Source organism: Neoarius graeffei, chromosome 19, assembly GCF_027579695.1.
Source record: "Neoarius graeffei isolate fNeoGra1 chromosome 19, fNeoGra1.pri, whole genome shotgun sequence".
NCBI classification, from domain to species: domain Eukaryota; kingdom Metazoa; phylum Chordata; class Actinopteri; order Siluriformes; family Ariidae; genus Neoarius; species Neoarius graeffei.
The window spans coordinates 23,217,937-23,234,136 of NC_083587.1; the positions used below are offsets into that span (position 1 = coordinate 23,217,937).

The 16,200-nt window shown below is 47.1% G+C and overlaps 1 protein-coding gene across 2 annotated transcripts in view; it reads right to left on the bottom strand.

Annotated features, from left to right (window-relative positions):
• The window catches only part of oxsr1b (oxidative stress responsive kinase 1b), a 157,702-nt gene extending 142,182 nt beyond the window's left edge, over nt 1-15,520 (bottom strand). The window contains exon 1 of one of the 2 annotated variants that reach the window (XM_060899877.1): nt 15,212-15,520. In XM_060899877.1, coding sequence (XP_060755860.1) covers nt 15,212-15,281 — 70 coding nt within the window. In that variant the 5' untranslated portion in view covers nt 15,282-15,520. The remainder of the gene's footprint in view (nt 1-15,211) is intronic. The other variant, XM_060899876.1, reaches the window with a different exon arrangement.
• Between the last annotated feature and the right edge of the window lie 680 nt (nt 15,521-16,200).

The following is a 16,200-nucleotide window of genomic DNA, read 5'->3' on the forward strand; positions in this document are numbered from 1 at the left end:
GCGAGAGACGGACGAGGAGGGGGGGAGAGCGCGAGAGACGGACGAGGAGGGGGGAGAGAGCGCGAGAGACGGACGAGGAGGGGGGGAGAGAGCGCGAGAGACGGACGAGGGGGGGAGAGAGCGCGAGAGACGAGGGGGGAGAGAGAGAGACAGACGAGGGGGGAGAGAGAGAGACAGACGAGGGGGGAGAGAGAGAGACAGACGAGGGGGGAGAGAGAGAGACAGACGAGGGGGGGAGAGAGAGCGAGAGACAGACGGGGGAGAGATAGAGCGAGAGACAGACGGGGGAGAGATAGAGCGAGAGACAGACGGGGAGAGATAGAGCGAGAGACAGACGGGGAGAGATAGAGCGAGAGACAGACGGGGAGAGATAGAGCGAGAGACAGACGGGGAGAGATAGAGCGAGAGACAGACGGGGAGAGCGAGAGCGCGAGAGACAGACGAGGGGGGAGAGCGAGAGCGCGAGACACAGACGAGGGGGGAGAGCGAGAGCGCGAGACACAGACGAGGGGGGAGAGAGAACGAGAGACGGACGAGGGGGGAGAGAGAACGAGAGACGGACGAGGGGGGAGAGAGAACGAGAGACGGACGAGGGGGGAGAGAGAGCGCGAGAGACGGACGAGGGGGGAGAGAGAGCGCGAGAGACGGACGAGGGGGGGGAGAGAGCGCGAGAGACGGACGAGGGGGGGGAGAGAGCGCGAGAGACGGACGGGGGGGGAGAGAGCGCGAGAGACGGACGGGGGGGGGAGAGAGCGCGAGAGACGGACGGGGGGGGGGAGAGAGAGACGGACGGGGGGGAGAGAGAGACGGACGAGGGGGGAGAGAGCGCGAGAGACGGACGAGGGGGGGAGAGAGAGACGGACGAGGGGGGAGAGAGAGAGACGGACGAGGGGGGAGAGAGAGCGACGGACGAGGGGGGGGAGAGAGAGCGAGAGACAGACGGGGGAGAGATAGAGCGAGAGACAGACGGGGAGAGATAGAGCGAGAGACAGACGAGGGGGGAGAGAGAACGAGAGACAGACGAGGGGGGAGAGAGAACGAGAGACAGACGAGGGGGGAGAGAGAACGAGAGACGGACGAGGGGGGAGAGAGAACGAGAGACGGACGAGGGGGGAGAGAGAGCGCGAGAGACGGACGAGGGGGGAGAGAGAGCGCGAGAGACGGACGAGGGGGGGGGAGAGAGCGCGAGAGACGGACGAGGGGGGGGAGAGAGCGCGAGAGACGGACGGGGGGGGGAGAGAGCGCGAGAGACGGACGGGGGGGGGAGAGAGAGACGGACGGGGGGGAGAGAGCGCGAGAGACGGACGAGGGGGGAGAGAGCGCGAGAGACGGACGAGGGGGGAGAGAGCGCGAGAGACGGACGAGGGGGGGAGAGAGAGACGGACGAGGGGGGAGAGAGAGAGACGGACGAGGGGGGGAGAGAGAGCGACGGACGAGGGGGGAGAGAGAACGAGAGACGGACGAGGGGGGAGAGAGAACGAGAGACAGACGAGGGGGGAGAGAGAACGAGAGACAGACGAGGGGGGAGAGAGAACGAGAGACAGACGAGGGGGGAGAGAGAGCGAGAGACAGACGAGGGGGGAGAGAGAGCGAGAGACAGACGAGGGGGGGGAGAGAGAGCGAGAGGACAGACGAGGGGGGAGAGAGAGCGAGAGACAGACGAGGGGGGAGAGAGAGCGAGAGACAGACGAGGGGGGAGAGAGAGCGAGAGACAGACGAGGGGGGGAGAGAGAGCGAGAGACAGACGAGGGGGGAGAGAGAGCGAGAGACAGACGAGGGGGGAGAGAGAGCGAGAGACAGACGAGGGGGGAGAGAGAGCGAGAGACAGACGAGGGGGGAGAGAGAGCGAGAGACAGACGAGGGGGGAGAGAGAGCGAGAGACAGACGAGGGGGGAGAGAGAGCGAGAGACAGACGAGGGGGGAGAGAGAGCGAGAGACAGACGAGGGGGGAGAGAGAGCGAGAGACAGACGAGGGGGGAGAGAGAGCGAGAGACAGACGAGGGGGGAGAGAGAGCGAGAGACAGACGAGGGGGGGAGAGAGAGCGAGAGACAGACGAGGGGGGAGAGAGAGCGAGAGACAGACGAGGGGGGAGAGAGAGCGAGAGACAGACGAGGGGGGAGAGAGAGCGAGAGACAGACGAGGGGGGAGAGAGAGCGAGAGACAGACGAGGGGGGAGAGAGAGCGAGAGACAGACGAGGGGGGAGAGAGAGCGAGAGACAGACGAGGGGGGAGAGAGAGCGAGAGACAGACGAGGGGGGAGAGAGAGCGAGAGACAGACGAGGGGGGAGAGAGAGCGAGAGACAGACGAGGGGGGAGAGAGAGCGAGAGACAGACGAGGGGGGAGAGAGAGCGAGAGACAGACGAGGGGGGAGAGAGAGCGAGAGACAGACGAGGGGGGAGAGAGAGCGAGAGACAGACGAGGGGGGAGAGAGAGCGAGAGACAGACGAGGGGGGAGAGAGAGCGAGAGACAGACGAGGGGGGAGAGAGAGCGAGAGACAGACGAGGGGGGAGAGAGAGCGAGAGACAGACGAGGGGGGAGAGAGAGCGAGAGACAGACGAGGGGGGAGAGAGAGCGAGAGACAGACGAGGGGGGAGAGAGAGCGAGAGACAGACGAGGGGGGAGAGAGAGCGAGAGACAGACGAGGGGGGAGAGAGAGCGAGAGACAGACGAGGGGGGAGAGAGAGCGAGAGACAGACGAGGGGGGAGAGAGAGCGAGAGACAGACGAGGGGGGAGAGAGAGCGAGAGACAGACGAGGGGGGAGAGAGAACGAGAGACAGACGAGGGGGGAGAGAGAGCGAGAGACAGACGAGGGGGGAGAGAGAGCGAGAGACAGACGAGGGGGGAAAGAGAGAGCGAGAGACAGACGAGGGGGGGAGAGAGAGAGAGAGACAGACGAGGGGGGGGAGAGAGAGAGAGAGACAGACGAGGGGGGGAGAGAGAGAGAGAGACAGACGAGAGAGAGCGAGAGACAGACGGGGAAGAGATAGAGCGAGAGACAGACGGGGGAGAGCGAGAGAGCGAGACAGATATGAGAGAGAGAGAGAGAGAGAGAGAGAGAGAGAGAGAGAGGCTGCTGAGCCCTGCTGCTCTCTGAGGTGGAAATATCCACAAAATAAAGAGCACTCGAACCAGTTAGTCACTGAAACTATGGTTTGTGCCGATTGTTTCTGAACGTGAGCGCGAGCTCCTCCCCCCATGTTCTCATGTCCAACTTGGCACAACTACTGAACATTTTCAGCATGGTTTATTTTCTAACATCACAATTCCTGAAGGTATTTGTACGATACCTCATGAGCATCGTCCTGTTTAGGTTTGTTCAGAAACTGCAAGCAATACAGAAGTGTCGCATTTAAAAAAAAAACTAATACACATTCACACAAATTATTAATTAAAAGTTGCATCAATGTATTATATTTTAAAAATGCATTTTATTTTTTATTTAAACACAATTTTAATGAATTTATGATTTGAACGATATAAAGCAGTTGTGCAGATTCCTCCGTCACGCCCCTCACCTCAATCAGAGTGTCTGTGAGAAACTCCAGCCTGCTGCTGTGATTAGAATAATAAAACCTTATCAGGACTTCCTCAGGGCTTTACAGCCACCTCATTCTCACCGTGCGCGGTTAATCCACTGGCCAAACACTCCCTGTTGTTTTATTCACATGGCTCAAGTTTTTCACAGCATCAGCACAGATCGCTGCTACGATGTGATGAACGTTTACTGCACCTCCTGAAATTCTCAAGCAACGCTCAAGTTTAGCTCTGTGCATGACCGGGACATGGTTATTCAGGCCAGGTGGGCTGGCTGGAGTTTTCCAGAAAGCACTGGGTTTGTCACAGACAACAGCAGGGTTTTCATTAGTATGGAAAACAACAGATGAAACGTGAAAAGTAACAGATTAGGCCGGGGGTCATGTGGGTCCAGGGCAATGCCCTGGTGGGGGAACCAGACAAAAACGAATTTCGCAATTTCTAACAGCCAATCGTTAGCTCTCCATGGTCCATCTGAAATAGAAATTCAACAGTCATTCCTGGGTCTCATGGCAATTACAGTTTGTATGCCACAAAGGCCAATCAAGATTTGGGAAATCAGAACATAACACAAACGTTTGTAGAACAAAGAAATGAAATGTATAACGACAAACACGCAAAATTGCAATAACTTAAAATGTAAACTGGGCAGGGTGATCCACTTTTCAAAAATAAAAGGCGGCGGAGGGGGTGGAGCCCCGGTGGGGGGCCAGGGGGACGAAGTGCCCCGAAGCTGACGGACTTTGGCTTTTTTGACAGTAAAACTGGCCAATAAATGGATTGGAAATCATTGTTAAAATAATTTTACAAAAAAATTAACACATTGTACATATCTTTATCATCAATGTGAGACTCATTTGACATTTCAGTTGAGACTGATGCGCATCCCTGAATTACAACCCCGATTCCAAAAAAGTTGGGACAAAGTACAAATTGTAAATAAAAACGGAATGCAATAATTTACAAATCTCAAAAACTGATATTGTATTCACAATAGAACATAGACAACATATCAAATGTCGAAAGTGAGACATTTTGAAATTTCATGCCAAATATTGGCTCATTTGAAATTTCATGACAGCAACACATCAAAAAAAGTTGGGACAGGGGCAATAAGAGGCTGGAAAAGTTAAAGGTACAAAAAAGGAACAGCTGGAGGACCAAATTGCAACTCATTAGGTCAATTGGCAATAGGTCATTAACATGACTGGGTATAAAAAGAGCATCTTGGAGTGGCAGCGGCTCTCAGAAGTAAAGATGGGAAGAGGATCACCAATCCCCCTAATTCTGCGCCGACAAATAGTGGAGCAATATCAGAAAGGAGTTCGACAGTGTAAAATTGCAAAGAGTTTGAACATATCATCATCTACAGTGCATAATATCATCAAAAGATTCAGAGAATCCGGAAGAATCTCTGTGCGTAAGGGTCAAGGCCGGAAAACCATACTGGGTGCCCGTGATCTTCGGGCCCTTAGACGGCACTGCATCACATACAGGCATGCTTCTGTATTGGAAATCACAAAATGGGCTCAGGAATATTTCCAGAGAACATTATCTGTGAACACAATTCACCGTGCCATCCGCCGTTGCCAGCTAAAACGCTATAGTTCAAAGAAGAAGCCGTATCTAAACATGATCCAGAAGCGCAGACGTCTTCTCTGGGCCAAGGCTCATTTAAAATGGACTGTGGCAAAGTGGAAAACTGTTCTGTGGTCAAACGAATCAAAATTTGAAGTTCTTTATGGAAATCAGGGACGCCGTGTCATTCGGACGAAAGAGGAGAAGGACAACCCAAGTTGTTGTCAGCGCTCAGTTCAGAAGCCTGCATCTCTGATGGTATGGGGTTGCATTAGTGCGTGTGGCATGGGCAGCTTACACATCTGGAAAGACACCATCGATGCTGAAAGGTATATCCAGGTTCTAGAGCAACATATGCTCCCATCCAGACGACGTCTCTTTCAGGGAAGACCTTGCATTTTCCAACATGACAATGCCAAACCACATACTGCATCAATTACAGCATCATGGCTGCGTAGAAGAAGGGTCCGGGTACTGAACTGGCCGGCCTGCAGTCCAGATCTTTCACCCATAGAAAACATTTGGCGCATCATAAAACAGAAGATACGACAAAAAAAAAAGACCTAAGACAGTTGAGCAACTAGAATCCTACATTAGACAAGAATGGGTTAACATTCCTATCCCTAAACTTGAGCAACTTGTCTCCTCAGTCCCCAGACGTTTACAGACTGTTGTAAAGAGAAAAGGGGATGTCTCACAGTGGGAAACATGGCCTTGTCCCAACTTTTTTGAGATGTGTTGTTGTCATGAAATTTAAAATCACCTAATTTTTCTCTTTAAATGATACATTTTCTCAGTTTAAACATTTGATATGTCATCTATGTTCTATTCTGAATAAAATATGGAATTTTGAAACTTCCACATCATTGCATTCCGTTTTTATTTACAATTTGTACTTTGTTCCAACTTTTTTGGAATCAGGGTTGTATATTTTTTTCTGTGTGTGAAAAATAAATGAACTTCCATGTATCAACAAAATACCCAATTACAATAAATGCTTTTACAATACACAATGTTAATTGGGTGAAACCACTCCAATCCATGCACGAGCTGGTGCGCGTGCCCGAGACTGGCACTACAAAGCCACCCCGGCCTCCGTAGTTCGGGTCCTTTGACCCAGGAACCTGGAAGTCCTGCAGTAAACAAACACTGAAGCAGCGGGAAACTGCAGCTCTCGCCTACACAATCACAGATCCGTAGAACAAAAGACATGAACTTCACTAATACGCGTGTGTGCGCTGTTATATGATTACTGTAACTGTGTACGGTCAGAAAAGACGATAGATAAGCGTAACCGTTGCACAATAACGCTACAAACACCCGCACAACTTATTTAGCTGCTGATAGTTATTTTGGCCACTTCAGGTCACCCCGTATGCATTCGTTTAATGGTCTTCTGCGTGCTAAATAGTTACAAAATTATAATATTGCTAATACTTTACGATTTATTTGGTGTATCCTGATGAAGGGGTTTTTTTGTTTTGGCCAAGGGAAGGGTGGCGGGACGGAATTATAACATGCGCCACTTTAACTCTTTACCCCTTAAAGCAGTTGCTACAGCCACCCCACCCTTTTGTGTGTGTGTGTGTGTGTATGTATGTATGTATATATATATATATATATATATATATATATATATATATATATATATATATATATAAATAAATTATATATATATATATATATATAAATAAATTATATATATAAATAAATTATATATATATATATATATATATATATATATATATATATATATAAATATATATATAAATATATATATATATAAATATATATATATATATATATATAAAAAAATATATATATATATATATATGTAAATATATATATATATATATAAAAAATATATATATATATATATATATATATATATATATATATATATATATATAAAAATATATATATATATATATATATATATATAAAAATATATATATATATAAAAATATATATATATATAAAAATATATATATATATAAAAATATATATATATATAAATATATATATTTACTAGGGCTTTACATTAGCACCTGCCCACCCGCCAAATGCAGGTAAAATTTGGCTTTGGCGGGTAATAACTTTAGTCCCACTAGCCACTTTGGCGGGTGGTTTATTCTGTGGTATGACAATATATTTTAATTGTAGTTTTCTCTGAAGGCATCTGATATAATAAACGCACTGCAATGTAATATTACGCGCCTACAACTCCCTTGAGCACCTGCATAAACATTCTGACAACATGTCAGAATTGTTTAGAACGTTTCAGATAAAATCAGTGATATGGTAACCTGCGGTTAATGAACGAAGCAACAAAATTCCTGACGACTGACCAGCGCACTGTGGCGGCATATAGCTGAAGTTTCAAACCCTGTTGCTCAGGGGAAAAGGGGCAGAGATGATCAGGGCCGGAGCAGCATTTTAAAATCCCCAAGGTCCGTGATGCGCAAAGCGCGTGCCGGAAATCTCATTATCTCTAGCCGCTTTATCCTTCTACAGGGTCGCAGGCAAGCTGGAGCCTATCCCAGCTGACTACGGGTGAAAGGCGGGGTACACCCTGGACAAGTCGCCAGGTCATCACAGGGCTGACACATAGACACAGACAACCATTCACACTCACATTCACACCTACGCTCAATTTAGAGTCACCAGTTAACCTAACCTGCATGTCTTTGGACTGTGGGGGAAACCGGAGCACCCGGAGGAAACCCACGCAGACACGGGGAGAACATGCAAACTCCGCACAGAAAGGCCCTCGCCGGCCACGGGGCTCGAACCCGGACCTTCTTGCTGTGAGGCGACAGCGCTAACCACTACACCACCGTGCCGCCCGCGCCGTCACACAAGAGATCTATTCCTGATATTACTTTTAATGGTGTTTGAACTGAATATCATCAGTTTTGAAAAAAATATCACTTATGTGGCAAAAGTAAGAATAATTGAAGCTTGTTTAATGGTTTGATCTGACCCAAGCAATGAGGACAAAAGATACCCTAACCATGTAGCCTATGGAACTAAGATACATTTACAATCTGGCACCCGTTACACCGACACAAAAAAAATAAATTCTGGGAAAAAAAATCAGGATACACCACCATGTTTTAGACAAAGTTATCCAAGGCAAACACAAGTTGAAACTTTCCACTCTATTGCTTTGGCTTATCGAATGATTGATTTTTAAAATCACAAACAAGGCAGGCTACAACTGCGCTGCTGCACATGTAGTACGGAGTAAACCTGAAAAGTAAACCCGATCTGCTCAGAGAGTCATGTGAGCTCCTCTTGAGCTCCTCTTTAGCCTTTTTCAAGATATTGAATATAGGGTTTTGATGGCGCATCCTATATGGAAAGCCACTAGAGGCAAAACATGGCCACGTTCACATTACACCACAGGTTCCTGAATGTGGTCCTGGAATGCACCATTTTCCCCGGTTCAGCTATAATCAGCTAATTAACTAATTATACAACAGTTCAGTAATATACAGACTCACTAATTTGATTGGCTGAGCAGTGTTCCATTAGTGCCTATGTTTAGTATAACCGAACTGGGACGTTACCCCTTTTCGACCCACAGAGAACAGATTCTGTTCTTGTTCAAAGAATCCTGAACGGAATTGGTTCAAGAACCTGTTCCCTGTTGGTCGAAAAGGCGTACCTACTCATTCATAAGGGTTTTTTTGTTTTGAGGCTGTAGCCACAATGTCATCATGTTGTCAGAATCAGTGTAACGCATCTCTCATAACCCGGGATGGAACAGTACCATCGTGTGTGTGTGTGTGTATTATTTACCAGCTGGGGGGGTTCCGTATCGTGAAATACTGTGACCGAGGTCTTGAAAATACTGACCGAGGCCTCTGGGCCGAGGTCACAGTATTTCACGATACGGACCGACCTTAAGCTGGGAAATAATATATTTATTTTTTCATCTCATCATCTCTAGCCACTTTATCCTGTTCTACAGGGTCACAGGCAAGCTGGAGCCTATCCCAGCTGACTACGACGTTCGAAAATGTAAATTTAATAGCTTCATGAAAGTGCGCTGATGGTTACCATGGAAACCCCGTGTCTCCTGCACTGCGTTCCTCTCCCGAGTCGCGCGTGCGCTCATTCGCTTTTGTGTTCTTGGTCTCAGAGCCGCGTGCACCAAACAGAGACAGACTCAACGTTTAACATCATTAACAATGCACTTTTTACAGAGACGTTTTAATGTTGTTATTTATTTTTTTATCCAGTTGAATGTTTAGCGTACAAATGTATTTTCAGCTCTTAAAAATGACCGAGGTCCAGACCGCGGGGGCCTCAGAGCTGGCTGCGGCCATGGAGATGAACAAGACGCTAATAGGAAGATAAGACAGTTCAATGACAAATGGAAGTTCGGGTGAGACTGGCTAGTTCAAAGCAAAACCGAAAATACCATGTACTGCGAAGACTGTAGAAAGTCTGGCAAAGATAGGCACCAGTAATTTTAAACTCGAAACTATAAAGGACCACGGAAAGTCAAATGCACACATCGGCACTATAACATCAAAACCGGTGAAGACGGCTGGTCACTACAGGACAGCATTGCTTTCAAGTCCCTGGCTGTCATGAAGTCGGCTGAGCTGGAGAGGATGGAGCTGCTGTTTAGAAACGTTCACGCGATTGGAAAGAAGTTGATCCGCCCCAGCTATCAACTTATGGCCTGCTGGAAGCCTCAGGTCATGAAGACCATTTTTCATGGACCATTCAGACTCATCTGATGATGAATGTAATGAGGACATTTAATGTCTCTCTCCACACATGTTCACACACACACACACACACACAGTATTAATAGATTATACATAATATACATAGGGCGGCACGGTGGTGTAGTGGTTAGCGCTGTCGCCTCACAGCAAGAAGGTCCGGGTTCGAGCCCCGTGGCCAGCGAGGGCCTTTCTGTGCAGAGTTTGCATGTTCTCCCCGTGTCCGCGTGGGTTTCCTCCGGGTGCTCCGGTTTCTCCCACAGTCCAAAGACATGCAGGTTAGGTTAACTGGTGACTCTAAATTGACCGTAGGTGTGAATGTGAGTGCGAATGGTTGTCTGTGTCTATGTGTCAGCCCTGTGATGACCTGGCGACTTGTCCAGGGTGTACCCCGCCTTTCGCCCGTAGTCAGCTGGGATAGGCTCCAGCTTGCCTGCGACCCTGTAGAAGGATAAAGCGGCTAGAGATAATGAGATGAGAATGAGATAATATACATAATAATACTTGATAATACACATAATACTTGCATATCAAAACATCAAATGTTTTTCAATGATAAATGTTTTGAATTGGACTTTTAATATTAGAATCAGTTCAGTTGTACTGAATGTTAATTTTCATATTATACGATATTTCATATTGTAAGGGGCTTGAATTTGAGTTCAATAAACAGAATACTCTGTTTATATTTTTGTCTGACTTGGTTGCATGTTTTCATATAGGGAGCTACCTTAACAGCACTGAATACTTGAGTGCTACTTGAGATACATGATACGCTGCCATTCATAATTAAATCTAGATCTCCTGAACTTTAACATCTCATGGTGAAGAAAAAACTGCGATTTCCTAGCAACACAACTGTGGCTATAGTGAAAAGGCTGAATGGCTAGTGACTCAGGAAAACCACTAGCCACAGCGGCCGGTGAGCAAAAAAGTTAATGTAAAACCCTGAGATATAGATAGATAGATAGATAGATAGATAGATAGATAGATAGATAGATAGATAGATAGATAGATAGATAGACACACACACACTGTTCACCCTTAGAACATATTTACAAGAAAAAAAGTCATCAAATGTCATTATGGTGCATACACGCCGGCATCATATGTCGTCATTATGGGATATACACAGGGTCGTCATATGTCGTCATTAAGGGGTAAAGAGTTAAAAGTGCCCGTGGAGAAAACTGCTGGGCATTTTCCACAAGACTTACCAGTTTTTTCACGGTCACCATCACACTATACCATACAGGATAGGGTCGCCATCTTACCATGTGGGAACCATGTGGTATGCTATAATTTAATATGTGCTAAATTATTGAACGATATAAGGATTAGCCGATTAGCCAATCGGTTCCCACCTTTTATCTCGTCACATGCACACAGCCTCAGCAAACAAACAGTGCGCAAGTAACGGCATTCCTTTTCAAGTAAGTCCGACGAGAAAGTTCGAACAATTACAGGAAAATTGCATTTGGCCGAAAAACAACCGATTCAGACGTCATTACAACCGATGATTTCGATCAGCAATTGGTTACCAATGAAAACCCTGCAACAGGCTCCGATATGATTGATGATGGTATCAGGAATCACTGAGAGATGCCAATTATCGTGATAACTATCTAGTTGGGCGGTTTAAATCGTGTTGTAGTACATGACATCACTATACAAGAATTACTAAACAGGTGTAAATTTCATAATAAGCTTCGCTACAGTCCCGATTTCAGTTGTTAGCACTGCTGACCTTGTTAACGCCAAAACTGCAGCAATTGCAGCTACAAACGATTCGTAACCAGTTTCCGTTATGTTTTTCCACCGTAATGGCTTTAACTGTACGTGATGTGTCACATGTCTAGCCATGCCTCCTTATTTCCTCCTCTCAGAACCTCAGACGATCCTTCTGTCAGTTTGTGATAGTTACTCGTATACGCAGGATGAGCAGCAACCAGAGAACGTCAATGAAATTTGGCAACCAGTAACAATGTCGGGCGAAATGACTGTTGGGATGCAAAGTGGGCGGGTCCAAAATTAAACTAATATCAACAATGAGGCGACTACCAACAGGAACAAAGGATACCGTTGTCTCACAGATGACACCAACACCGAGTCATAAATAAATATACAACAACGATACCTCGGCAACCACAGCCTGGAACGTTCACTAGTGACTCTCAATCGAATCGCTTTAGATCATCTTCACATACTTCACCAAGAACGCACCCTCATTCATGGTGAGAAAAACAAAAAACATCCAGTAAGCAGCAGACTGGTTTGAGGTGACACTCATCACTCTGTACAGCCGTGGTGAGCGGAAAAGCATCTCCGAACACGTCAAATTGTGAGGCAGACGGACTACAAGCAGAACACAACGAGTCCCTCATGAGTCAGACAAGAGAACAGGACCTAATTACCATACCGGAAGGTGATTGGTCCGAAATTGTGGAGTCTAAACAAGTGTTAGCCATCTAATATTTACATTTTGTATGCAGGAAAGGAAAGCGCATCTCAGTAACGTCACATCATTCTACTCTCCCTCACACTGTGTCTCAGCGTTCAGGTTGAGTTTGTGGGCAGGAAGTCGGAGGTTATCAGTGCGTCCACATGGGAATTATTCATGAAGCTTATCTCGTGTTTGTGTGTGAGAGCTGTACACGACACACATGCAGATATAGAAGAGCTGTGAGGCCATATGTATCATATAGATAACCTCATTATCAGGTTATTCATTAATCCATATGCTCTCTCTCACATTTATTTTTATATATAGATGAGAGTCACACAGCAAGAAGGTCCGGGTTCGAGCCCCGTGGCCGGCGAGGGCCTTTCTGTGTGGAGTTTGCATGTTCTCCCCGTGTCCGCGTGGGTTTCCTCCGGGTGCTCCGGTTTCCCCCACAGTCCAAAGACATGCAGGTTAGGTTAACTGGTGACTCTAAATTGACCGTAGGTGTGAGTGAGAGTGTGAATGGTTGTCTGTGTCTATTGGCCCTTTTCCACTACCCTTTTTCAGCTCACTTCAGCTCACTTCAGCCCGACACGGCTCGCGTTTCGACTACCTCAGAGCAGCACGACTCAGCTCGCTTCAGCCCTGCTTAGCACCCAAAACTCGCACGGTTTTGGAGTGGGGCTGAAGCGAGCCAAACCGAGCCGAGTGGGGCTAGGGGCGTGAGGAGACACTCCCCTGTGCACTGATTGGTGAGGAGGAGTGTCCTCACATGCCCACACACGCCCCGCGAGCACGCTGGGATCTGTAAACACCGTAAACCCGGAAGAAGAATTACGAGAATTTCTGAAGCCTTATGCGCCTCGCCTCATCTATACGCTCTTGCCAGTATCTGTTGGCGTTGTCGGTGACAACAAGCCACAGCACCAAGACCAGCAACACTAACGACTCCATGTCCTCCATGTTTATTGTTTACTATCCGGGTCGTGAGACTACCGCTTAAAAGGTCACTGATGTCACTGTTCGCGCCGCCTAACGACATCACGTGACGTCCACCCACTTTCGCTAACTCCACCCAATGTGTCCACCCACTTCCAGCCAGCACGGTTCAGCGCGGTTGTAGTCGAAATGCAAATCCAACAGCCCCGCTCAGCTCGACTCAGCCCAACTCAGCACGGCACGGCTCAGCCCAACTCAGCCGCGTTGGTAGTGGAAAAGCGGCATTAGTTACCCCTTTTCCACCAAATCAGTTCCAGGGCTGGTTCAGTGCTGGTGCTGGTTCACAACTCGTTCAACTTGCGAGCCAGCTGAGAACCAGTTTGCTTTTCCATAGCTCGCGGTGCTAAGGGGAGCCACGTCATTACGTCGCTGTATACGTCAGTTACGTCGTTGTATACGTCAGTTACGTCGCTACGTTTGCATAAACCTTGGCGTGAATATCAAAGCAAAAACACGGAAGAAGCAGCAGCAACAACAACAATAATAATAATGGATGACTTCGCGTTTGTACAGCTGCTGCTTCTCGCCGCTTAAAAATGGCGATCTTTCGCGGTCTTGTTATTGTTGTTGGTCTTAACAACTCCGCCCCCCCGCTGACGTAAGCGGTTCTTTCCTCTGGCCCAGCAGAGAGTTGGTGCTAGCCTGGAACCGGTTTTTCTGGCCCCAGAGCCAGTTCTTTGTCAGTGGAAACAGAAAACCCGGTTCCAAACTAAGCACTGGCCCCGAACCAGCCCTGGAACTGCTTTGGTGGAAAAGGGGCATGTGTCAGCCCTGTGATGACCTGGCGACTTGTCCAGGGTGTACCCCGCCTTCTCCAGCTTGCCTGCGAGCCTGTAGAACAGGATAAAGCGGCTGGAGATAATGAGATGAGATAAGATGAGAGTCATGCTTGAGGGCCTAATAATGATTTTCTGGCAGTTGTGGGATTCCGAAGAAACAACCGACCTGAGCCAGCATTTGCATGTTAATTAAAGACCGACATGTCATCCTTTTTACCCGTTTCGAGTTACATCCACGAAACATGTCGCATCATCTCATCGCACCTAGAAACTATTCGATCCTGCCCTCGTTAGGTAGGGCCCGACCCTGCTCCTGCATGTCCCCTACTTCACTATGCCAGTCCCTGTGGTGTCCTCCTTATTCCCTAGAAAGTGCATTATGGGTATTCTGCTGGCTTCATTATGCGGTAGGTTATGAAGCAGTGTACTATGGGATTTGATGATGCTTTCAGAAATTCAAGCAACTGCTGAATCTAGTCCACTACGTAGTGACCAGGATGCAGTTGAGGACATGCTGAGGGTTTTCCTGCCCTTAACCACCTGAGTTCAGGTGAGAGGAGTTAAATGAAGTGCTCTTAGGCCTGAGACTGCACAAGCACTCTGTCAGTTCTCCTTGAGGTTGTGGTTAGCTATAAATGTTGACGGCTCTACACACACACACATTAATCCACCTGCTCTGAGCTTCAGCATTGTTTGCTAAGCTATCATACCCAAGTCAGTTTAAACCGAAACCCGGCTTCATAAACCATTTCAGTTTTAGTCTCACACACACGCTACACACTCATACGATGTATTAAAATAACAAACAAACTCTTACTTCCTGTATTTAACAATAAAACGGACACTAAACCGGAGCTAGCTCCTTTGCTAACAAGCTACCTAGCCACAATCCTAAATAGCAGTTGACTTCCTATAGACGTGCACTACACAGAGGAGAATATAACGGCGTCTACGCCAGGCGTAGTGCACTATATATCAAACAGCGAGTCATTTGGGATTCGCCCCGTATGAAATGCCTCAAGTCTGTTTCCACACGCAGGCAGAAATGTTTTTATACCCAGCGTGTGACCTTAACTGCTTATTCAGCTTAAAAGTACGAACACATCTTGTGTAAATTTTCTCGGACACTTACCAATGACCTCCTGTAATTCATAGTCATCCTTGTTAATGGACCAGGGTTGGGAGCTCAGGTCCTCCGACATGGCTTCAATGTTGTGTTAAAAGCCGTATTTTCTCTGTGAAATTCTGCCCGAATCCAAGCTCTCCAGTCTCGGGTGGTTTTCTAGAAACGTCTAAATTGCGAATGCAGGCCGTCCAGCGATGGTACTCCTCTCAAACAGCGGCTCCCATACCACACAGCGCCTGCTATCATTCCCCAAAGTTTGGCACTAGCGCCGCGGCCGCCGCCTTCTTCCACATTCCTGCGGAACAGACACGGATGCAACGGGCGGCCATCTTGGGTGTTGACGACACAGATACGGACACAGTTAGCGGCCATGTTTGGTGGGTACAGCTAAATCGGACGTGGATGGCGGCCATCTTGGGGTTGTATCGTACATATGGACACAGACGGCGGCCATATTGGGTGTGGGAAAAAAGCTTTTAAGAACAATAAGAAGAAAAAGAAGCCAGCGTGGCTTAAACATCGGACAAAAAATCGAAGAATGATGTTATGTTAAATATTAAACTGCACGATATTTTATGATGAACGGAAAAGTGTTCCATAGCAATACACTGAAACCTCTGACGACAGCAACACCCATCATGGCGGAAATCAACTTCCACTTGAGAAGATGGAGACTCGAAGGGGCGCTCGCGCGCACATTTACATCATTATTGAAACGCTGTTATTTACTGTGATATGAACTGTGCATTGTAGAAACCCGTTTCTCATAATTATGACTGAGGTTCTCATAATAAAGAGTTAATATCTCATAAGAACAACAAATCTTAATCTCATAATTGACTTTCTATCTCATAAAAATGATCATAAGTTATGACTTATCTCATAACAACAAGATAATTTCCTCATAATCATGACTTTCTATCTCATAATAATGAGATCCTATTTCATAATGACTTAATATCTCATAATTATGACTAGCTCATAAATATGAGACA